Genomic DNA, 24,007 nt, shown 5'->3' with positions numbered 1-24,007 from the left:
AAAGCCCTCCCTTCTCCATCTTTTGAGTTTATTCCCACATTTCCCCAGGTACTTCACATCAGAGCAATTGGTTCAGTTGTGTTCCTGGATATTCAACTTATTGGGTTTCTCTAAAAGAAGTCCTTGAAATATAACTGCAGTCACTTAAAAATAACACCCCAGGGCATGTTTTAGGTTTGGCTGTGTCTGTACTAAATGACTTCGTGCGAGTCCTACTTAAGGAATACGATTTGAATTCTGTAAGAACCAAGGAATAAACAAAAAAGACATCTCAACTGCCCCATTATGGGTTCAGAGTCTGTGTACTGTGTCCTTCAGAACTTATCTGGAGCTTGGTATTTTAAGTTTCAATTCTCTTATGCTTTTTAGTTTTATTTGGTTTCCAAAATCATAGCTGACTTGAAAAAGGGAAAGGTTGATACTCTAAAAGCAATGAGACTCAACTCTTGACAGCAAGGGAGAGGACATAACCAAACTATGAAAGGTAGGCAAAAATATCTCCCAAAATATAGCAGTCAGCAACCTTTGAGTAGAGGAACAGACATCCCTCTGTGCCTGGAAAGGTTGTCTTGCCACTGGCCACTCTAGGCAAGGTCAGTACGGTTACCAGCAGCACACACATAAAGCCAGTCCTATGCCCTGTCCCTCCATCCCATCTATTCTTCTTCCACTCACATCCCAACTCCACTTGGCTCTAGACCTGGATCTGTGACTTAGATTTCACCTTTGGCTCTCCTTTTCCTTGGTGTTTGAATTTCATCAACCTCTTCCCTTTGATTCTCAGAGTGTCCTGTTGCTTTGGTGGGAACTCCCCATCTAGCTCTCATCATGGTGGTAGAAACTCAACATCTGCCTAGTATCCACTGGGCCAGCTTCTTTTCCTCAGAGATAGTGTTCTCATGTCCTAACAGAGCATGATAATTGATAGTCATATTGATGATCCTGTGTCACCAAAGCCTAATCACATTCTGGATCCTCTGAGAAGACATTACCTTTTAGGAAAAAAAAAATAATCCAGTATGGTTGAAATTAAACCCATTTTATTACTTAGATGGGTCATCCTTCAGCCATTATGAAACTCTTCATCATCCTGAATGCCTTACCCCTTGAGGTTTCTAAAAAGCAGAAATTATACAGTACTATAAGTGCAGAGTGATACAGAGACTTATAATTTGATGAGTTACAGAATATGTTATTTAGAACATAATCAACTTTTTTAGTAGCTTGAGCCAGCTTTCATATCAAAAAAGATGTTACATTAAACAAAGCCCTTTAAAAATATTTTGCTTACAAATTTGTCTTTTAGGTTAATAGCAAATACTTAAGTAGAGTTGTTATGTTATAAACCAGTTAGAAAGGGAGATAGTAGAACAAGTGATTGTTGACATGAAATGTTTATTTCGGAGAGAATTCTTGGCATTTTTGCCCCATGTCAGCATAATAAGAATTTGGAGGAGAGGAGGGAAGCATTGATGTATTTGTTGAGGATTAATGTTCCTGTAGAGCATTTGTGTTAGTGAATATATTATGGATAATACCATAAATATAGTAATTAAAAAGTTGCACACTAAACACTCTGTGCACTGGCATAAATATTCCTTTCCTCCCCTTGGTGGCTTGCATTCAAGTGAATGGTGTATTGTTCATCTTGGTCTCCTAGATTCTTAATCAAGAATAGGAAAAAGGATGGCAGTCTCAAAGATCTGTTTCCTTCTCTATATATTGCTGTTCAGATGGGCAGAAACAGATTGGATGTTTCAGGACCGAGTTATTTTTTAACAGTTCAGAAAAATGTCACATAGTACATACTAATAAACAAAACAACAACCCCACTATTCCTCACTTTTGGGAACTTTATCCTTAAAGTTGTTTCCAAACAATACTACAATGCGCTTCTTGTCATGTGTAAAATGTGTTCAGTGTGATCAGTGATACCTTAGAGCTTATGCGTTATGAAAGAAATGAGATGACGCATAATATAAATATATGTTAGGATCAGAATTTTTAAGGAAGCGAGACTTGATTATCCCATTCGGATCTGTTGCCCAGTGGGTTGAAGCTGAGCGGGTTGCTGTGTGAATGCGCGGCTGGGAGGAGAGGCACCCTGCTGTTAAAGTAATAATGGGTCTGTCCTTCACACCAAAGGATAACAAAGAAGGCAGATAGATGTAAAGTGGGCAATTTCTGTTTCTTTGTATGCTCAAAATGTTCTCACCTACTTATTTTCCCACTTAAGAGGCATCCTGTTTTTCATAATTTCATGATTTCTGATTTCTCTTAACACACAGTATTTATTTATGAGTTCATAGAGACATTCTTCTGTGAAGAGGAAAGTAAATGCAGTTGAATGCGATTTGCGGCTTGGCTCTGTGTCAGATAGGGTGGGAAAGGAAGGAATAGAAAGACTAATTCTGTTCTCGCCATTTAATTGGCCTCTTTACCTCCTCGTTGTGAGAACTCTTCGCTTATGTATTGGTTTATCGATTGATTCCATATTTATGGACTGCTTGCTCTGTCTCCTGAGCCCCAGGGACACAAAGGCGTATGGCCCAGTCAGTAGTCATCTGATGGCTCTGGAACCATCTCAATCCTGGCTGACTTCAAGGATGATAATGATGTGTTTATCTAGAATTCTAAAATTCTGTCATCTTCCAAAGATGGCCTGGAGACATGTTCATGTGACCAGAATAGACAAACAACCCTGGAGCAGCCTCAGAGTTTGTGAGATCACAAAGGCTGCCTAGAGAACAGAAAATCTGCTTTTCAAGGTGTTTTCCATTGCATTAGATTTTCTAATGAGACTCGCTACTTTTGGCATCGTTGGAGTGCTTTCCAAGAGCTAAGTCACTCCATCCACTTCCGGATTCATCAAAACCTGAGGCGAAAAAGTGGGCAGGAGATGGAGCATGATGACTACGCTGCTGTCTTAAGGGATGTTTCACTAGGAAATCGCTGGCAGGTGCCGCTGCCAGCTCCATTCTCCTCTTCTTTTTGCCTTTTCTTTAAGATGTCTGACTCTTCATTCTCATTAGGTTAGTCATGCTAGAAAGAATCTTTGAATTGAAGCATCTTAAGAGGCCTTGTACGATAGTGAGTAGTAGTGGTTTCATTTAATGAAACTATATGTAAACCTTTGGAAAGGTTGGCACCGGGGAACAAAGATCATTTTAAGAAGAGTGTTCTAGGCTTCCCTGGTGGTGCAGTGGTTGAGAGTCCGCCTGCCAATGCAGGGGACACGTGTTCGTGCCCCGGTCCGGGAAGATCCCACACGCCGCGGGAGCGGCTGGGCCCGTGAGCCATGGCTGCTGAGCCTGTGTGTCCGGAGCCTGTGCTCCGCAACAGGAGAGGCCACAACAGTGAGAGGCCTGCGTACTGCAAAAAAAAAAAAAAAAGAAGAGTGTTCTTCTGAATCTTTTGCTTGTATGCTATTGTTTTGGTACTACTAATAAGTTCTACTATGGGTGTGCCTATCTCGCAAATGCCCCTTCCCACCTTGATATGTACTGGCGTATATGTTTATTTACCTTAAAACAGGGTCAGACTACTTATAACAGGGTAGCATGCCAGAAACCAAGATTTTCAAGATCTATGTCATCAAACCATTTATGTGTCAACTTATCCCTAGCAAAGAACCATGGCAGCTATTTATCTACAATACTGATGTCATTTAGTCTGTTGCCTCTAATATCCTAGTGCTGTTACCTACAAACTTACTATAACCAGATTTGTTTTCACTCCTCTAAGTCTAAGATACTTCTAATATAAGAGGGTTGTGAATTCCCCCTTCTTCTTCAAGGTCAGGCCCTTCATTTGTACTCCTGACCCTTTTCCCCCACCTCCCTTGGGATTTTATTCCATCCTTACCTCCTCCCTCTTGAACTCTCAACCTTTCTGTCTCTACTGCTGTCAATACGGACTTCCGTTAGTTAGCACCAGTGCCTTTCAACAACTGTTGGTTCTCCTTTCTCTTCTTTCACTTGCTCTGTTATCACTGCGTCTACCACTTCAGTGAAACCACCTTCAGTCAAGGTGGCCAGTGACTGCTTAAGTGTCAAAGCCAAAGCTATAGTTTTCGTTTCTTATCTTTATTCACCTCATTGTATTCCATAGTACCTCTCTGCCTTTCTTCCTTGGTCCTTTTCAGAAGATCTTTTTCCTCTGCCAGTTCTGTCATTGTCTCTGCGGTTCTGCTTTTGGCACTAATCCTCCAGTCTTCTCCCTCTACCCATGTTCCTTCGGTGATATCACCCGCTCATCTAATTTCTGCTACTTTCTATGCAGTGACCACTTCTGTGCCTTTACGTTTTGCTCAGGTTTCTTCCCCAAGCCTCACTCTCAAGAATATCTGGTTGTCCTCACTCGAATCTTCTACATCTCAATTTCTAATGCACCAAACTAAACCCGTTGTCTTCCTTATTAAACTTGTTAATTCACTAGTATTCTCTACCTCATTTGTCGCTGCCGTCCACCCACATGTCGTCAGGTACCGTGTTGTTCTGCTTTTAGTGTCTGGATGTTTCCCAAGTACTAATTCTTCTCTCCTTTTCCCTTCCCCACCTACCTCCACTGCCCTAATCTTCACCCTTCCTCTCCAACCTAACCGGTCTCCCTGCCACTACTCTGCCCTCTTTGAATCCATCCAGAGAGAGAGTAATGCATATGAAACCCAGCTCTGATCCATCAGTGGCTATCTGCAACTAGTTTAAAGTTCTCGAATATGTGTACAAGGTTACAGTCGGGCTCCAGCTTCTTTCCTGGCCTCACTCTAGAGAGTCCAGCAACACCGAATACACCAGGCAGTTTTCTTACTCCTGCCTTTTCCGTTGTCGTGTCTCTCAGTCCCCGCTTGGCTAAGTCCTGCCCAGCCTGAGGACATGCCAGGCACCCCTGGTACTTGGAAGCCTTCCCCGACTTCTCCATTTCTGGGCTGCTTGCCATGAATCTCAGTCATTGTGCTCATCCCACTGCCCTTTGGGGTCAGCTGTGTGTGTTTCTTGGTCCCACTAGACTTTGTTTTCCCTAAAGACAGAGACAGTGCCTTATTCTTCACATATAGGAGGTGTTCAACATATGTTTTTTAAGTGAAGACTTGATAAGGACAATAAATCAATTTGATGTCTACAAAAAAGAGCAAAAGTAATCTATGCGTAGTAGTACCTTTAGGAGGGGGCACGAAGCGGGTTTCTGGGGTACTGATAATGTTCTGGGTTTTGATCTGGTGTGTTCAGTATAGGAAAATTCATTGAGCTGTCCGTGTGTGGTATGTGTCCTTTTCTATATTTATGTTCTACTTCAATGAAAAGTTAAAAAAATTAATTAGATGTCTTTGCTACCCAATGTAGAAAATTTAATTTTTCCTTTCAAGCTTTTAGAGTTTTTTTTTTTGTTTTTTTTTTTTTTTTTTTACAGAATATCAGTTTAGATGTCACAACAAAGAACCAGGCTAGTGCTATTCCTTGACGTTAAGGAAGAGTGAGATGAAAAAGCATCAGCGTGGGTGGGGTTGTCTGGTCCTCTAAAGAGGGCCAGTGGCGGTCCAGTGGTTAAGACTCTGCCCTTCTAATGCAGGGAGTGCAGTTTGATCCCTGGTCAGGGAACTAAGATCCCACATGCCACGTGGCGTGGCCAAATAAATAAATAAAGAGGGCCAGTGAGGGCCAGCCCTGATGGATAGACTTGTAGCGACGTGCACTTCTGTCACACTTAGTATAGAGGCCACATGCTAATAATCATCAACATGCTCTGGGCCTGCCAACAGTGACAGGGAGACTTCATCTCGGATGTGACTATGAATAATTCATAAACCTGGTTATCTGGTAATTTGTGGTCATCAGTAGCATTTGAATGAAAATATGCAATCATTATCCTAAATCTGTTTTTTTATTTCTACTTTCTTTTTGTCTCCCCCTCCCTGTACCACAGCTTAAACATCTCAGTCTTTCCTGAGTACTTGGAAACTGCCGGGGCCCCTGATAATGTGCTGACTGGTCGCTATGGGCAGACGGTACCCAGAGGCTCACTGTTATCCAGGCAGCTCATGTATGTATGAGATTCATCTCTCTTTTTTTTTTTTTCCTTTAATTTTCAGTGTAGAATATTGCAGGCTACTGAACTGGTGAAGGTTTATAAGATATACATGACAGTGTTTAGAAATGCAGGAGAATGGATCTGCTCTAGGGTAAGTTTTTAATATTGAATGATGAGAAATGTTATCTAAATTAGGATTTTTATAATTCAGTGGCCCTATAAGACAGACCAGAAGTGTATATCAGCAATCTCCCTTTTCTGTTTTAGCGCATCCACTCACATACAGGTTTTGTTGTTTGTTTGTTTGTTTGTTTAAGTTTTCCTTTTTCATCACAATATATAACATTTGAAACAATAGCAATGCCATAAATTAGAAACATTTCCCAGTGATTTAAAAAATTCTTTTGCAATAAAAAAATTCACGGACCCAGAAGAGGTCCTCAGGGTATGTCATTGTTGAATACATGTTGGCGAGAGAGTCCCCAACTCTAATTTCTTTTTTTTTTTTTTTTTTTTTTTTGCGGTACGTGGGCCTCTCACTGTTGTGGCCTCTCCCGTTGTGGAGCACAGGCTCCAGACGCGCAGGCTCAGCGGCCATGGCTCACGGGCCCAGCCGCTCCGCGGCATGTGGGATCTTCCCAGACCAGGGCACGAACCCGTGTCCCCTGCATCGGCAGGCGGACTCTCAACCACTGCGCCACCAGGGAAGCCCCTGACTCTAATTTCTTAACATCCTTCATAGGAGGAAGCTGTTGATTCCCTCAGTGATGACTTTCTGTGTCTCACAACAGTTAAGTTTTCCCAACAGTAGTCTTTTGGGAGTGGCTACCAATGCAGCCTTTTCCTATTTGGCTCTACCCTGATAACTTAGGAGAAAATGATTATTGCCCATTTAATGATCTCTCTTATTTCTATAAAGCATAGTCTGTCTCAAACTTATTTTTTGCTCTCTTTGGTCTTTCAGCCTTGGGCCAGCTGTTTAGGTATTTACCTGTTTTTGTTGCTGCCTTTTGGACCTCTGGAATTTTCAATTCAAATCAGGGGTGTAATTCCTCAGAAGGCCTTTGCTCCCCTATCCTTTCTGTAGTTAATGGTTATTCACAGTTACCGTTAAGCCCCATTTCCTTGTACATTTCTTTTTCTTTTTTCTTCGTAGAAAAGTTAGAACCATCCTCAAACCCTCCCGCAGACAACTGCTTCTAAAATAAGCCAGATCGGTAGAAGCAGCAGCGGAAGGGAGCACTGACAGCAGACTGGGGGCTCAGACCAACCACCAGCGTTAGAGCCGGCTGGGATGGGAGCAGTGGCTTTTACTGATAGACTTTCGTATCCTCCAAGGGCATCACTGTATTACTCTAAAGTCAGCCATTTTTATAGTGAACATTATCAGAAAAAGTTTACCCTTGTCATACTGTAAGACAGAGATTGGCAAAGGGTGGCCCATGGGCCAGATCTAGCCCACGCCTGTTTTTGTAGGGCCTAACAATGGTTTTCATGTTTTTGAATGGTTACCTGCATAATCCGTTTTGCCTCTTAGCCCTCAGAGCCTAAAATATCTACAGTCCAGTCTGTTAAAAAAAATTTGCCTGGCCTTCCCTGGTGGTGCAGTGGTTGAGAGTCCGCCTGCCGATGCAGGGGACACAGGTTCGTGCCCCGGTCCGGGAAGTTCCCACATGCCGCGGAGCGGCTGGGCCCGTGAGCCATGGCCGCTGAGCCTGCGTGTCTGGAGCCTGTGCTCTGCAACGGGAGAGGCCACAACAATGAGAGACCCGAGTACCGCAAAAAAAAAAAAAAAAGAAAAAGAAAGAAAAAGAAAAATTTGCCTGTCTCTGCTGTGGAAAAAGTTGGAAGGCATGTAGTACGATTCAGTCACATGAAATTGTTAATATTTGACTGTTTTTGACCTACAAAAATGCTGATTGCTTATGGTTCAATCTAATATATTTTGAGGACATTCTTCCTTTAAAATGCTTAAGATTTTAAAGTTTGGTTTCTTGGAGTAGAAGAAGTAAACTTCCTTGGAAAATTCACAAGTGTGGTCCTGCTCATTTTTCACCACCATTGTACTTCTCCTCTCCAGAGCTTTCTAAAGGGCTGTTAACTAGTTGAGAGGAAGCGCTTCTTTTTCACTTGGCTTAATTCTTACTAGTACTCTCTAGGAGAAAACTGTCTTCTTATCTCACCCTTCCTGGGTGCTAGGAATGAGCTAGCCACCCCCAGAATAGAGGTGGCTGCTATGAATATGCCGAGGCCTCTGCTGGACATGTCACCTGGGCCTTTTTCTGGCGGGAAGGAGGGTGCGTGTCTGCCTTGTCCAGGGGGCATGCATGATGGTCCCTTGGCCTGCAGCGTGTCTGTGTAATGCGTTCCTTGAAACATCCTTCCCTGGACCTAGAACGTGGTTCCCACCCTTCTGTGCTTTCCACCTCTCTTTCTAGTGTTATTGATCCCCTAGTCCAAAGCATTAAAACCATCATTTATTTCATGTGGTTTGTTTTCCATTCTTTCCCCCTCCCCTTTGTACTTCCCCTTTCCTGATTGTTAAGTAAGATTTGCTTGTTGAAATCTCCAGCTGACATTCTTTAGTGGCTACTCTTGGTGGTAGGAAATGTTCACCTCAGCTGCTCTGTCTCCTATCACCTGAGGCAAGAAATCTAAGATGACTTGGGCACTCCGGGCCAGGCCAGGCCTGATCAGGAACTTTAGACATGAATAGTTCCCTGGAGATGGGAAACTATTTCAGGGGAAAGAAATTCTCTGGAGTTTATAATTTTGTCATTAAGTGTGGTCACAACCCTCCATCAAGGGTTGGAAGTACATACTGCTCTGAATTGTTTCCGAGGCTTGCATGGCAAATGGGAATTCTGGATTTTCTTTTTTCGTGTTTTGGGACCACTATTCTGCCTTTCAAGGCTTTTTTCAGGACAGGATGCTGTTCTTTGGTGGAATTTGGAGTGGCATCCATTGAGCACCAAAGTAAGAAGTCAGTAGCTAGAGCTGACCTTTCCCCACTTTTCATATAGATATTTGTGCTTGTGTTAAGACTAGAGTTAAATTATCCTGGAAATTACTAGTCAGATTGCATCCTTATTTATTTTTGTTTGCATCTTGTAGTTTCCTTGTGTGACTGCAGTCTCCGCTCTAACCCTGACCATCAGAGTCTGGACCATTGCAATAGTCTCCCGACCTCTGGCCGGAAGTCTCTCTCCCTGCAAATTTGACTCCTGCATAGTGGCCACATTAATCTCACAGAAGCACAGCTCTAATCACATCACTTCCCTGTGCTCAGCGCATCCCCGCTAGTCCAGAAGGTCACCCTGACATTGGAGTCCTCAACGTTCTCTTTCACTGCTCCTTTTAATACCCATGATTACTGGTTGGTTACTGATGTGATTGTCGTTGGTGGTAGTCTTACTCCTCAGTAGGTGTCCTGTGTTGGCCCGAGTGGGCTGCTCCTGCCGAGACACACCCTTTGCCTTTGGGTCACTCATTGTTCGTGCTGTGCCCTCTCTGGAATGAGGATCCCTCTGTGGAGAACCTGCTAAAACCCCATTCTGACTTTCGGGTGCAGCAGAGTTGCCCTCTTTCCCAGGAAGCTTCCCTCGTTTCCCAGCAGGAAGCACGCATTCCTGTAGCTCTTACATCTCCCTTGTGAAGCTTGTGTCCCAAATTACTCATTCTGTCTTGGCGTGTGTGTATACTTCGTCAGACCTTTGAAACTAAACTCTGTTTCATCTCCCTCCTCTCCTCTGTGTATGAGGACAGTGCTCCATCAGTGGTAGAAGCTCAAATATTTGTGGAATCACTTTGGGCTTAGGGGTGAGACTGGGTAATAACTGTCCTCAGGAAGCCCCTATAAAGCATTTTCCAGAGAACTTGGTGGAACCTGTGCAGACCAAGGCCAAGGCCAAGGCCAAGAGGGTGTAATTAAGGCCTCCAGGACTGTCCATGTGCTGGGCCCTGTGCTGCTTGCCCGCCCCTGGCTCTCCTGCCTTTCCTTCCCTCCCACTCACAGGGTGGGCATTTCCTCCCTTTCTTAAGAAATTGCCGTTTAAAAAGTTTAAACAGTAGCAGGCACATATGATTATTTCTTTTGGCCTTCCCTCCTTGACTTCCCCTGTTCTCAGTGATGAAAGACATTGGTTTTGTTTGTAGTCCTACTCCATGCCACTCACTGTGTACTGAATTTACTAGAAATTCTCCACTTCAAATGGGATATACTTCGAAAGGTTCATCATATCATCCCCATTTCACAGATGAGAATACTGAGGCTTGAAACAACAAAATAACTTGTCACAGCGGAGTTGCAGTTTGAGCCTAGGTTTATCTGCCTTCTGTCTGTGTTCTTTCCTCCCACCAGGCTTTCTAGTGACCTGGTCATCACTTGGGTGATCACTTATTTAGATGTTGTCCACTCTCCTGTTCTCCACACCATGGCTTTTAGTAACATGGTCTTAGAGGCCTAAAAGATTCTGCATCAAATGATGCTGACATCTGTCTCGTATCTCCTCTTTTATCCATTATTTGAACCCAGTAATTACAGGTAATGTGAAGGCCCTACGAGAGTACTTCATATAGAAAGAGTTAATAATAATACAGAAATAGTAACAATGCTTTAAAAATCATGCAAGTAATATATGTTTAATATAGAAATTTTTTAATTTTAATTTTAATTTTATATTGAAATATAGTTGATCTACAATGTTGTGTTAGATTCAGGTGTACAGCAAAGTGAATCAGTTATACATATACATATATCCATTCTTTTTCAGACTCTTTTCCCATAGAGTTCCCTGTGCTATATAGTAGGTCCTTGTTGATTATCTATTTTATATATAGTAGTGTGTGTATGTTAATCCCAAACTCCTAATTTATCCCACCCCTCCACCTTTCCCTTTCGGTAACCATAAGTTTGTTTTCTAGGTCTGAGTCTGTTTCTGTTTTGTAAATAAGTTCATTTGTACCATTTTTTTTGATTCCACATATAAATGATATATGATACTTGTCTGACTTACTTCACTTAGTGTGATAATCTCTAGGTCCATCCATGTTGCTGCAAATGGCATTTCATTCTTTTTTATGGCTGAGTAGTATTCCATTGTATATATGTACCACATCTTCTTTATCCATTCCTCTATAGATGGACATTTAGGTTGCTTCCATGTCTTGGCTATTGTAAACAGTGCTGCAGTGAACATTGGGATGCATGAATCTTTCAGAATTACGAGTTTCTCTGGGTCTATGCCCAGGAGTAGGATTGCTGGATCGTATGGTAACTCTATTTGTAGTTTTTTAAGGAACCTCTATACTGTTCTCCATAATGGCTGTGCTGATTTACATTCCCACCAACAGGGTAGGAGGGTTCACTTTCCTCCATACCCTCTCCAGCATTTATTGTTTGTGGACTTTTTGATGATGGCCATTCTGACTGGTGTGAGGTTTTTTTAAATAAATTTATTTATTTACTTATGGCTGTGTTGGGTCTTCGTTGCTGCGCACGGGCTTTCTCTAGTTGCGGCGAGTGGGCTTCTCGTTGTGGTGGCTTCTCTTGTTATGGGGCACAGGCTCTAGGCACTTGGGCTTCAGTAGTTGTGGCACGCGGGCTCAGTAGTTGTGGCTCACGGGCTCTAGAGCGCAGGCTCAGTAGTTGTGGTGCTCAGGCTTAGTTGCTCCGCGGCATGTGGGATCTTCCCAGGCCAAGGCTTGAACCCATGTCCCCTGAATTGACAGGCGGATTCTTAACCACTGCGCCACCAGGGAAGTCCTTCACTGTAGTTTTGATTTGCATTTCTCTAATTCTTAGCGATGTTGAACATTGGAAAATTTTGAAAATGACAAAAAGAGAAAATAAGTTCTCACAACCCTATATACCAAGAGATAACTGTGTTAAACATTTTGTTGAACGCTTTCCTGTACTTCCAGTATTCTCTCTTAATATATTTATTTATTGTTTATTTACAGTAATAAGACAATGTCAGACATTGTGTTTACTTAACAAAGTGTTGTAAATACCTTTCTAAACCAGTAGCAACTCAGTAGCTGTAGCCTGTAGTGGACTTACTTACGTGATGTCCCAGAGGAAGGCAGTAAAAGCAGGTGAGTGCAGGGAGCCTGATTCCCCTCCACAGGAGGAGGGACTTTTATCCTGGTTAAAAAGATGTTGGCCAGGACCCACCGAATTGATTTTCTCCGTCCATTAACACATCTCAACTCTCAGTTTGAAAAGCACTGCCCTAGAGATTACAGAGTACTGGAGGGCAAGCTTGGGCAGACTTGGAGTTTTCAGGGGCTCGGGGTGGGGGAGGGTTCTGAACTCAGTTGGGGTTTGAGGAAACATGGGGAATTTTTTGTTCGTTTGTTTGTTTTGACCGCACCGCGCTTCATGCATGATCTTAGTTCCCCGACCAGGGATGGAACCAGCGCCCCCTGCAGTGGAAGCGCTGAGTCTTAACCACTGGACCGCCAGGGAAGTCCCAACATTGGGATTTTTTTTTTTTTTTGCGGTACGCGGGCCTCTCACTGTTGTGGCCTCTCCCGATGCGGAGCACAGGCTCAGCGGCCATGGCTCACGGCCCAGCCGCTCCACGGCATGTGGGATCTTCCCGGACCTGGGCACGAACCTGTGTCCCCTGCATCGGCAGGCGGACTCTCAACCACTGCGCCACCAGGGAAGTCCCCAACATTGGGAATTTGAGTTAAGACCAGGAGCCTGAGAGCAGTGCCCAAGATCATTCACAGCCAAGTGTGGGTCTCACTGCCTAGAACAGCCAGGACGTGACGTGGCATCCCAGGAGAGGGGCTTTCTGTTCTGGTTTTCATTGGTTTTCCTGGTATGGGATGAAGGCCTGCAGGATTGTCCAGATCACCTGCAGGGGATCACAGCAGGGAAGCCCCTGGGGAGTCTCAGGGTTGTAGTGAGTCCATGAATGAAAAGTGGATGTATGTAGGAGTTGGGAAAGTTAAAGGGAACACAATTTTTAAAATACACTGATTAGATTTTTCTTCTGTCCAAGAAAAAAAAAATCTATATATTTTAGAAAATGCGTAAATACTAAAAAGCCCAAGGGGGAAAAAAACCATCCTTAACATTTTGCTTGTCTTTATAATCTTTGTGTGTGTGTCTATATAAGCACCTGTACTTCCATGTTAGCATTATTGTCATCATCATCTTATTTTATGACCTACTTTTTGTTGCTTAATTCATCATGGAAATTTCTGATATTAAATGTTCTTCTGGTAGGTGGTTTTTACTGATCTTATACTTTATTACAATGCATGGATGTATCATAATTAACAGTCACCCATTGTTGAACATTTAAGTTATTTCCAGTCTGTTGCTGTCCTTGTAGATTACTCATAAGTCTTTTGTGTGTGTGTGCTTAAGAAATATTTAGAAGTGAAATTGCTAAGTTGAAGGGTTGCTTGCACATTTTAAAGACATTGCTACACACATCCAAACTGTTCTAGAGAAGTTTTATTTACTTCCATCACTCTTGTGTGAAGATTGCCCATTTCTTCTTACTCTGGAAACAGAGAGAGAGAGAAAAAACCACACTTTTCTATATGATAGGTGAAATATGCTATTTTCATTGTTGTAGTTTGCATTTCCTTTTTATTAATATTGAGGCTTAGATTTAAAATTTTTTAATTCAGTTTATTTAAACTTAAAAAAAAGTTTATCTGTTCAGTAGCCCAAAATCAGCCACTTTAAATACGTGCGATGCAAATGTAAAAAAAGTCAATTTGACGTGTGTTGGTAATATGACTTGTCTTCATTACACGTAGTTTGTATTGGTTATAAGCTGAAAGTCTGATTCTTTAAAGAGATAAGGTTGCTAGGTTTTTCATATGATAATAGCTTGGGGATTTAATTAAAATATGAAACCAAGCCCTCAGACTTAGAACTCTGGACTTAAAAGTCGACAGCCTGTGAGAGAGTCCTCCGACTGGGAGGTGGGAGGCCTGGGTTCTAGCCCTGGCCCTGCCGTTCCTGGACTGAGGGCATAGAAGAGTCATTCGAACCAACTGAATGTCACTTCTGACATCTGTAAATTGAGGAGTTGGACTGGATGATGTTTAGGTAACCTCTAGTTCAAAAATTCTATAGTATACTTGCTTTCCAGAGAAAGAACTGCAACTGAACCTTGGCTCTAGGGAGAACCAAGCCAAAGGCAGAGCAATTATATTCAAGACATAGAACACAGAACATTAACAGAGAGTGAAGTAGTGTTTGACCTTGGATTTTAACTGCTTAAAATACCTGCAAACAGGCCAAGACAAAGAGCATTTAAATGAGAGGTCAGAGCCGAGTAAATAAACGTAATCCACTTTACTACACAACTGCAGTGACAAAAACACAAGTGCTTTTACATGATAGTGTTTAGATAGCTCGACAGTTTAGACAGGTGTGTTAGTACCTGTTTCCTGGTGTCATTGTGTAAATGCTTCTGATAGGAAAAGTCCTGAGAACATTATGAATGTCATTAAGTACAGGACCTGACATATAGTAAATGTTCAATACATACATAATATTTTATATATAATGAATGAACAAAGGGGATTCCTTGCACATTACAAGTTTTTCCAAATCCTACTTTCTAACACACATGGTTCTATTGCTTTAGTTGTGTTCAGGGTAGCCTCTTTCTGAACATGACAACCCGTTTTGTTTGCACCCACCTGACTTCATCAACCCTCTCATCCAAATCTCCTTAGTGTTCTCCTCTGCAAACTGGGAGGCAGTTCTCACGCCAAACTGGGAAGTAATTCTAATGCCCTTGTATGTTTTGGTGTCAGTTACCTTTGTTTCTCTCAAGGTGGAATTATTCCTCTTCTTCTACTTACCTTTTGTATTAGTTTTCCGTTGCTGCCGTAATAAATTACTGCAAACTTGGTGACTTAACACAAATTTACTCTGTTAACTATTTTGGAAGCCAGACGTCTGCAAGGAGTCTTACTGGGCTATCAAGTTGGCAGGGCTGATTCCTCTTGAAAGCTCTAGGGGAGAATCTGCACTCCTGACTTTTTCAGCTTTTAGTGACTGCCTGTATTCCTTGGCTTGTGGCCCCTTTCTCCGTCTTCAAAGTGAATCACTCTCATCTCTGCTCACATTACCCTCTCCTCTTCTGCAGTCAAATCTCTCTCTGCTTCCTCTTACAAAGACCAATTGTGATTACATTTAGGGTCCACCCAGAACATCAGCATCTCTCCCCATCTCAAGACTTTAACCTAATCATAGTTGCTGTTTTATTGCCCATATAAGTTTCTAGGGATTAGGATGGAGATATCTTTTGAGGGGAGGGGATGACATTATTCAGCCTACCTTTTGTCTTTTTTCTTTTTTTTTTTTTGCGGTACGCGGGCCTCTCACTGTTGTGGCCTCTCCCGTTGCAGAGCACAGGCTCCGGACGCGCAGGCTCAGTGGCCATGGCTCACGGGCCCAGCCGCTCCGCAGCATGTGGGATCTTCCCGGACCGGGGCACGAACCCACGTCCCCTGCATCGGCAGGCGGACTCTCAACCACTGCGCCACCAGGGAAGCCCCAGCCTACCTTTTTTCTTTTTCCACCCTGAACTTTTTCCTTTTCTACTTACTGCCAACTATTTGCTATTATAGGAACACACACACACACACACACACACACACGGAGGAGTGGAGCACTTTGGGGTCCCGGGTAGAGGAGGTCCGGGATGGGGGCCAGTGTCAACGCTCCATTTGGCTTCACTGGGATGTGGGGTGGGGCCTTCCTGGTGGCCCCTCTGCTCCTCGGTCCAGCATCATGACCCCCTAGTCCTGTCACGTAAGGAGGAATCTTACCCTTTTTGAGTACCTGGCACAGCAATTCAGACATGGAATGTTTGTTTGTTTGTTTGTTTGGGGAGGAAACTAATATTTCTCAAGGTAAATGCAATAGTACAGAGGAGAATATAAAGAAGCCCCAAATTTAAGATACTGTTTTGTTGGGCTTCCCTGGTGGCGCAGTGGTAGAGAGTCTGCCTGCCGATGCAGGGGACACGGGTTCGTGCCCCGGTCCGGGAAGATCCCACATGCCGCGGAGCGGCTGGGCCCGTGAGCCATGGCCGCTGAGCCTGCGCGTCCGAAGCCTGTGCTCCGCAACAGGAGAGGCCACAGCAGTGAGAGGCCCGCGTACGGCAAAAAAAAAAAAAAAAAAAATACTGTTTTGTTGGCAAATCTCCAACCCCTGTTAAAACAAACCCTCCTTATTAGCTTAGCCATCTTTAGATTCATGAATTCCCTCTTTGGCTGTTTCTTATCTATTCCTGAACTTGCGCATTGAGGGTTTTTGCATCCCTCCCCCCCCAAAATGAGATATAATTAACATACTATAAATGCACCCCTTTAAAGTGTAAAATCCAGTTGCATTTAGTATATTCATAAAGTTGTACAGCCATCACCACTGTCTAATTCCAGGATGTTTTTATCACCCTGAAATGAAACCCTGTATCCATCATTGACTATCAGTCCACATTGCTCTCCTTCTCTCCAGGAAGCAAAGAATCTACTTTCTGTCTCTATGGATTTGCCTATTGTGGACATTTCGTATGACTGGAATCACATAATATGTAGTTGGCCCTCTGAATCTGCAGGTTCCTCATCCATGATTCGACCAACCGCTGATAGAAAATACTTGGAAAAAAAATTCCAGAAAGTTCCAAAAAGCAAAAGTTGACTTTGTCATGTGCTGGCAACTATTTACATAGCATTTACATTGTATTAGGTTATTATAAGTAATCTAGAGATGATTTAAATTAAACAGGAGGATGTGTGTAGGTTATATGCACATTCTACACTGTTTTATATAAGGGACTTGAGCACCCGCAGATTTTGATGTTTAGTAGGGGTCCTGGAACCAATCCCCCATGGAAACCAAGGGATGACTCTATGGCCTTTTGTCAGTTAACATAATGTTTTCAAAGTTCACCCATGTTGTATTGATAGTACCTACCAGCATTTTATTCTTTTTTTATTGCTGAATAATACTCCATTGTATAGATATGCCACATTTGGTTTATATATTCATCAGTTTATGGACATTTGAGTTGTCTCCACTTTTTGCTGTTATGAATAATGTTGCTGTGAACAATCATGTACAAATTTTTGAATGGACAAATGTTTTCATTAGGTAGATATATGGGAGTGGAATTGCTAGGTCATAAGGTAACCCTATCTTTAACTTTTTGAGCAACTGCTAGTGTTTTACAAAGTAGCTAAACCCTTTCGCAATCCCACCAGTACTATAGGAGGGTTCCAGTGTCTTGACATCCTTGCCAGACTTTTTATTGTCAGTCTCTTTGATTATAGCTGTCCTGGTGGGTGTGAAGTGATATCTCACTCTGGCTTTGATTTGCATTTACCTGATGACTGCTGATGTTGAACATCTTTTCAAATCCTTTGTTCATTTTTAAATTGAGTTATGTACCCTTTTTTTATTTTATTTTATTTTCGGTACGCGGGCCTCTCACTGTTGTGGCCTCTCCCATTGCGGAGCACAGGCTCCGGACGCGCAGGCTCAGCGGCCGTGGCCCACGGGCCTAGCCGCTCCACAGCATGTGGGATCTTCCTGGACCAGGGCACGAACCTGCGTCCCCTGCATCGGCAGGCGGACTCTCAACCACTGCGCCACCAGGGAAGCCCCCCTTTTTTTGAATTGTAAGAGTTCTTTATATATTCTGAATACTAGACCCTTATCAGATTTATACAATTTTTCTCCCATTCTGTGGGTTGTATTTTTACTTTCTTGATAGTGTCCTTTAAAGCACAAAAGTTTTATACTTTGATGAAGTCCAATTTATCTGGGTTTTTTTTTTTTTGGTCACTTGTACTATTGATGTCATATCTAAGAAACCATTGCCTAATCCAAGGTGTTGAAGATTTACTCCCTTTTTTTTCTAATAATTTTATAGTTTTAGGGCTTACCTTTAGGTGTTTGATTCATTTGAGTTAATATTTGTATATGATCCAACTTCCTTCTCTTGCATGTTCATATCCAGTTGTACCGGTACTGTTTGTTGAAAGACTATTCTTTCCCTTTTTAGGATAAGCTTCTTATATTCTACAGAGAAACCAGATGGGTTTTGATAGGGGTTGTGTTTAATCTTTAGATTGTTTTGGGAAGTAGTGCCATGTTAATAATTTAATTCTTCCAAATCTTTGTTCATGGATAGCTTTCCATTTATTTAAGTCTCCTTTAATTTCTTTTAATGTTTTATAGTTTTCAGTGTACAAGTCTTGCACTTCTTTGTTAAATTTATTCCTATTTTATTCTTTTTGATGCTATTATAAATGGACTTTTTTATAAATTTCATTCTCGGATTGTTGCTAGTGCATGGAAGTAGAATTGATTTGTGTGTATGTGTATCTCTCTTTCTATAGATGAATCAGTCTATCTATAGAGAGAGAGAGGGAGGGATCTTGTTTTTTGTTATAAATTTATTTATGTATTTATTTATTTTTGGCTGCGTTGGGTCTTCATTGCAGCGTGCAGCCTGTCTCTAGTTGTGGCGAGAGTGGGCTACTCTTTGTTGCAGTGCGCAGGCTTCTCATTGCCATGGCTTCTCGTGTTGCGGAGCACGGCCTCTAGGTTCCCGAGCTTCAGTAGTTGTGGCACATGGGTTCAGTAGTCGTGGCTCATGGGCTCTGTAGTTGTGGCACACGGGCTTAGCTGCTCCGCGGCATGTGGGATCTTCCCGGATCAGGGATCGAACCCGTGTCCCCTGCATTGGCAGGCAGATTCTTAACCACTGCGCCACCAGGGAAGTCCGATCTTGTTTTTTTAAATTTTCCCTTCCTTCACTTTTGGAGCTTGTAGTAGATTTTTTCAGTTTCACCTGCTATCCTTCCATATTATCCCATTTTTACTTTTTTCAATTGTTTAAATATATTTTTAAAGTCTCTTTCACACTCTTCTACTATTTTTAGCTCTTGGGGCACAGATTTTTCAATCTGCATTGGCTGTTTCTTAGAGTGGGTTTTTTTCTTGTTCGGTCTTAACCTGTGACTGTGAGCGCCTCTTCCGTGAGGGTTAACATGGGAGTTTCATGGGACTGGGACTGTGGGAGCCCAGAGGAGTTTTCTTATTCGTCTCAGTCAGTGTCCGTGGGTATCATTGCTTCTGGACCATTTTTTGTATTATTTTCTTGGCCTGGGGCCCTGCTACTACATGGAGATTATGTATGTGGATACCATACCACCATGTGGGAACAGTCTTGGAATGTTGATTTCATATTGATGAGGTTTTGAAAAGTTGATTTTTATTTATTTATTTTTACCCCATCCCCAAATAAAAGCTTCCTTGCAAAGCTTAGGGAGTGGGGGGCATGAATGTTTTCTACTGAGGGGCAACCCTGTATGACTGCCCCGTTAAGCTAATAGCTCAGCTCTAGCCAGCCAGTTTCATGGGCCCTATTGTCTGTATGCCCCTTTCCTTCCTAGGGATCATCAGAGTCTTAGGCCCTAGACATTAAGGCTATATCATGTTCTCATAGCCTTTAAGTCTTCAAAGCTTCAACTTTCTCCACTGACTCTGAGTTCCATCTTCATTTCTGGCCCAGGGATTTATTTTTCATGATTTTGACTTTTTTTCTTTGTATTTAAAATGTCGTTAGTTATATCTTATTCAGTTTTTCTATGTATTTGAAACAGGCAGTCATTCTTTGTCATCTTTGCTCACCATATTGATTAGAAACTTTATCACTGCAGTCTGATTAAAGGATTTGTAAGACTTTTGAATCACCAGATTGCAATCCCTGATTTCCTCAGAACTTTAAACATAAATAAGTGGTAAGTAAATATTAATTCAGTGGATGGGTGTTCTGCAGATCCTTTTACTGAGTTGCCTTGTACCTGAGTAACCACAGTTGTGTAGTGTAGTGAAGTGCAGTCTAATCAGTAGCCACTGCATTCCTTGTGGAATACCACTTTCTGTACACCTCTCAGAATCAGTAGGTTAGGTTCAAGGTTTTAACATGGCATGTGAACCCAAGCTGTGAAAATGGTTACCTGAGGGCTGTCTACTGGCAGTATTTTTAGGTATTTACGAATATGGAGCTTATTTCATGTCTTAGTAAATAAGGTTCTATCTTGATATTAAGAGTAATAAAGAAAGGTTACTTCTATATATTTATCCTTCTCTGGAGACAGAAATCAAAGTTCGATCATCCAAATTAAAATCTCTTCTTTGTAAATTTTTGCTTTTTTTTTTTTTTTTTTAAAAAAAACCTTCTCTATAATCTGCTTCTTCTGAGCTAGAGATTTGAAATCCTGTTTTGTTGTGATAAAAAAAGTCTCCTCTTCACAAGGATGCTCTGGACCTAGTGCTTTCCCCTATAGGAACAGAAAGAGAGAACAGAACTAAGAAGCCCTATGTCAAGTCTTTAGCAGTAGGAATCAACATCCTGGAAGGAAGCCTGCCTGTGTTGGTTGTGGAATGAGACTCTGGAAAACATGGCAAAATAGTCCGTGGAGAGAGCTAAGTGTGCCTCCCTTTTATTTTCTAAAGACTAGCTTTCTTGCTTCAAGAGAACCTGTTAGTAGAGTGTGGTGAGTACCTGCAGACTGCATGCCCAGCATTTCTGGGATAACTGTAGGGGGTTCTGAGCAGCCTTTTTGCCACACTCCATGTGAAGAGGATTGGGATGTTGGGGATGGATTAGCCTTCTGGATACGCAGACAGGCTTTGACTCAGAGAGATGAGAAGGATGTATTGTCCTCAGGGAGGTGGCCACAGCACTTTCTGCTAATGGAGTAACTGGAAGAAAATGCCCCAGCCAGACTGTGGGAGCTTAAGACCCAGAAGGGAAAGGAAAGAAGAGAAATAGGCAACTTTATGGGACAATTTTGAAACCAAAGCAAATAGAATTATTTTTCCAGGTTTCCTGGACACTTGCTCATTTATGCAAACTTGAAATTGTTCTTGGGGGATGTGAACTTGGATGACCTGAATGAAGGCCACAAAAACCATTACAAAATGAAACCTATAGAATTCTGAAAGGAATGATTTGGTATATTGCAGTCATGAGATAGGTCAGTTTGTTGTTAGCATCTGTACCTTCTAGACCTTCCTTTTATGAGTGTGTGTGTGTGTGTGTGTATTTATGTCTATGTGTGTATGTATGGATGGATGCATAGATAGATAGGTAGGTAGGTAGATAGTATAGAAATAGAAAATAGCAAGCATGTACTACTGAATATTCTGTTGAGAATGTTTTATTAAAGCCACATCTAAACTTTTTAGTCATTCTTCATCTTTTAGTTTTATGGAAAATACTTAAATCCATGGATTACACTTGATTTCTCCTTTGAATTCTTTCTTGGGAGTGTCCAATTATGGGAAAAGTTGATCCCCATCTCCTAGGGTACAAGAACATTCCTCAAAGAGCTTAAGTTACATGCTGCTTATTTGGAACTTGATACCAGTAAATTCACCATGACTTGGCTAAATCACGCATACCTGCTACCATCTTATCCTTGTGACTGGGGCTTGGTTAGGGTTAAGGAGGATTTCCTGAACATCAGGAGATAGAAGCTTTTTGTTTTTGAAACCACTATTCCTCACACTGAAGGGTCCAATTTAAACAAAGCTTAAAAGAGGCTTCCTTTTTTTTTTCTGGTTGAGAGAGAGAGTAGAGTTAAGGCTGAAGGGGGGTGATCAGAGCCAAACAATAGAAGGATTGATGCTGCATCTGCTGTACTCGAATGCTGTGCTGGCTTCTCTGGAGTATTGAGAAGAGTTGCATATTGTCCTCAAAGAGCTTATGTTATCATATGTAGACATGACCAAAGGTAGTAACTGCATCAGTTAGACTCAAATTATGTGATGCAGCACTTTAGAGGAGAGGAAGGCCAGTAAAGATATGTGTAAGCAGTGAAATTCAAGAGCTAAAAAACAGATTTAGAGAACGTCTTCCTCCAATAGGACATAAAGGTCTGGTATTAGGTATGATTCTGATCTTGTAGTGGCAGAGCAGCTATGGGATTGCAGGTGCCATGGGTGGTATTTGAAGAGCATGTGAAATGGGATATCATGGAGGGACCTCATGAAGTAGGGTCACACGGGAAGGGTTCAAGGGACTGGATAGCCTGGTGAGAACAAAGCATGTTCATAATAATGCCTATTTATATTATTATTATTATTATTATTTTAAATATTTATTTATTTATTTAATTTTTGGCTGCGTTAGGTCTTAGTTGCGGCACGTGGGATCTTTGTTGTGGCGTGCAGGATCCTCCGCTGTGGCACGCAGGTTCCTCATTGTGGTGCGTGGGCTCAGTAGTTGTGGCGCATGGGCTTAGTTGCCCCATGGCATGTGGGATCTTAGTTCCCTGACCAGGGATTGAACCCCCATCCCCTGCATTGGAAGGCGGATTCTTAACCACTGGACCACCAGGGTCCCTATTTATATATATATATATATTTTTTTGGCGGTACGCGGGCCTCTCACTGTTGTGGCCTCTCCCGTTGCGGAGCACAGGCTCCGGACGCGCAGGCTCAGCGGCCATGGCTCACTGGCCTAGCCGCTCCGCGGCATGTGGGATCTTCCCAGACCGGGGCACGAACCCGTGTCCCCTGCATCGGCAGGCGGGCTCTCAACCACTGCGCCACCAGGGAAGCCCTATATTATTATTAATGACTAACACATACATAGCCAGACGCTGTTCTAAGCACTTCAGGTGTATCCTTATAATCCCAACAACTCTCTGTGACACAGATACTACTATTATCACTCAATTACAGTTGAGGACATTGAGGCACAGAGGAGATAAGTAACTTATTTAAGGCTATATAGTAAGTGGTGTAGTTGAGATTTGAATCCAGGCTGTCAGGCTTCAGGGTGTGTTCTCTTAACCACTGTGCTGACTGCTTCAGTCAGTGTGAGAGGAGTTGGAAGGGGTTACGAGCAAGGGAAATTGTTGGGGAGAGAGGAAATTCCAAGGTCAAGATTGCAGGGGCCAGGTCCCGGGGATGCAGTGTCTGTTTGGTGGCCACGCTGAGGTGTTAGTGATGTAGATGGGAGTTAGAGGTCAGCGGCGTCAAGCCCATCCAGGAAGCACAGGGGCAAAACTAATGGTCTGGAGCCCTTTCTGTGTTCTGGGCTCTGGGGATAGAGCATTGAATAAGGTAGGTAAGGTCGCCACTCCCTTGGAACTTCCATTCATTCTGGTGATGGAGACAGGCGATGGGAAAGCTACTCGACAGGGAAGATGGTTATGGATTGTGGTCCGTGCTGTGGAGGAGTCAGTGGTGTGATGAGAATTACTGAGCGGGGCCCATGTGACATAGGGCGGCAGAGGGAAGATGTCCCTGGAGAAGTGACATTTGATCTGTGATCTGAAGGATGAGACAAGCCCAGCCGCGTGAAGGATGAGGAAAGCTCATTCCAGGCTGTGGGGCTAGGGACAGTTCAAGGGATGGAAAGGAGGCCTGGGTGGCCCCGGCAGAACGGGCGTGTGTTGAGGCTTGGTGGGAGACGAGGTTGGGCAAGGAGGCGGGGCTCAGTTAGACTTGAGGGCCTTGGTAAGGAGTTTAGATTGTTTCCTAAGAGCAGTGGGAAGCCGCTGAGTGTTAAGTAGATGGGTGGCATGGTCCCATGGGAGGGCCAGGGTGTTAATTAGATGCACCTGTTGGAGCAGGGAGGAGGCTGAGAGAAGCAGGGAAACAAGGTGGGGAAAGAACAGTTAGGATGTTTCTCCCCCGTCTGGTACCTTAAAAGTTTGAATCACAGCTAATGTGGCCTTTCTGCCTGGGGAAAGATGAACCTCATGTCAGATAAAGCTTCTTAGTATTCGGGTTGTGATCAGGATTCACAGCAACAAGGCTTGATACCTACCTTTTAGCCATTTGACTACCTAATTTATACCTATTTATATATAGAGAGAAAAGCCAGAGCATATGAACCTAAAGATGAAACAACTATTTTTGCTTTTATAGGCCTTGAATTTATAAAATATGACTTTATATGTA

At 42.7% G+C, this 24,007-nt stretch overlaps 1 protein-coding gene across 1 annotated transcript in view; it reads left to right on the top strand.

The window, feature by feature from the left end:
- Positions 1-5,993: 5,993 nt before the first annotated feature.
- APBB2 (amyloid beta precursor protein binding family B member 2) overlaps positions 5,994-24,007 on the top strand; it is a gene marked incomplete at both ends in the record, with an annotated part of 235,704 nt that continues 217,690 nt past the window's right edge. The window contains one exon of the mRNA XM_079713593.1: positions 5,994-6,039. Coding sequence (XP_079569719.1) covers positions 5,994-6,039 — 46 coding nt within the window. The remainder of the gene's footprint in view (positions 6,040-24,007) is intronic.

Source organism: Hyperoodon ampullatus (genome assembly GCF_949752795.1).
Source record: "Hyperoodon ampullatus genome assembly, chromosome: 1".
Lineage (NCBI taxonomy): Eukaryota > Metazoa > Chordata > Mammalia > Artiodactyla > Ziphiidae > Hyperoodon > Hyperoodon ampullatus.
This window is presented reverse-complemented; position numbering and strand designations above follow the sequence as displayed.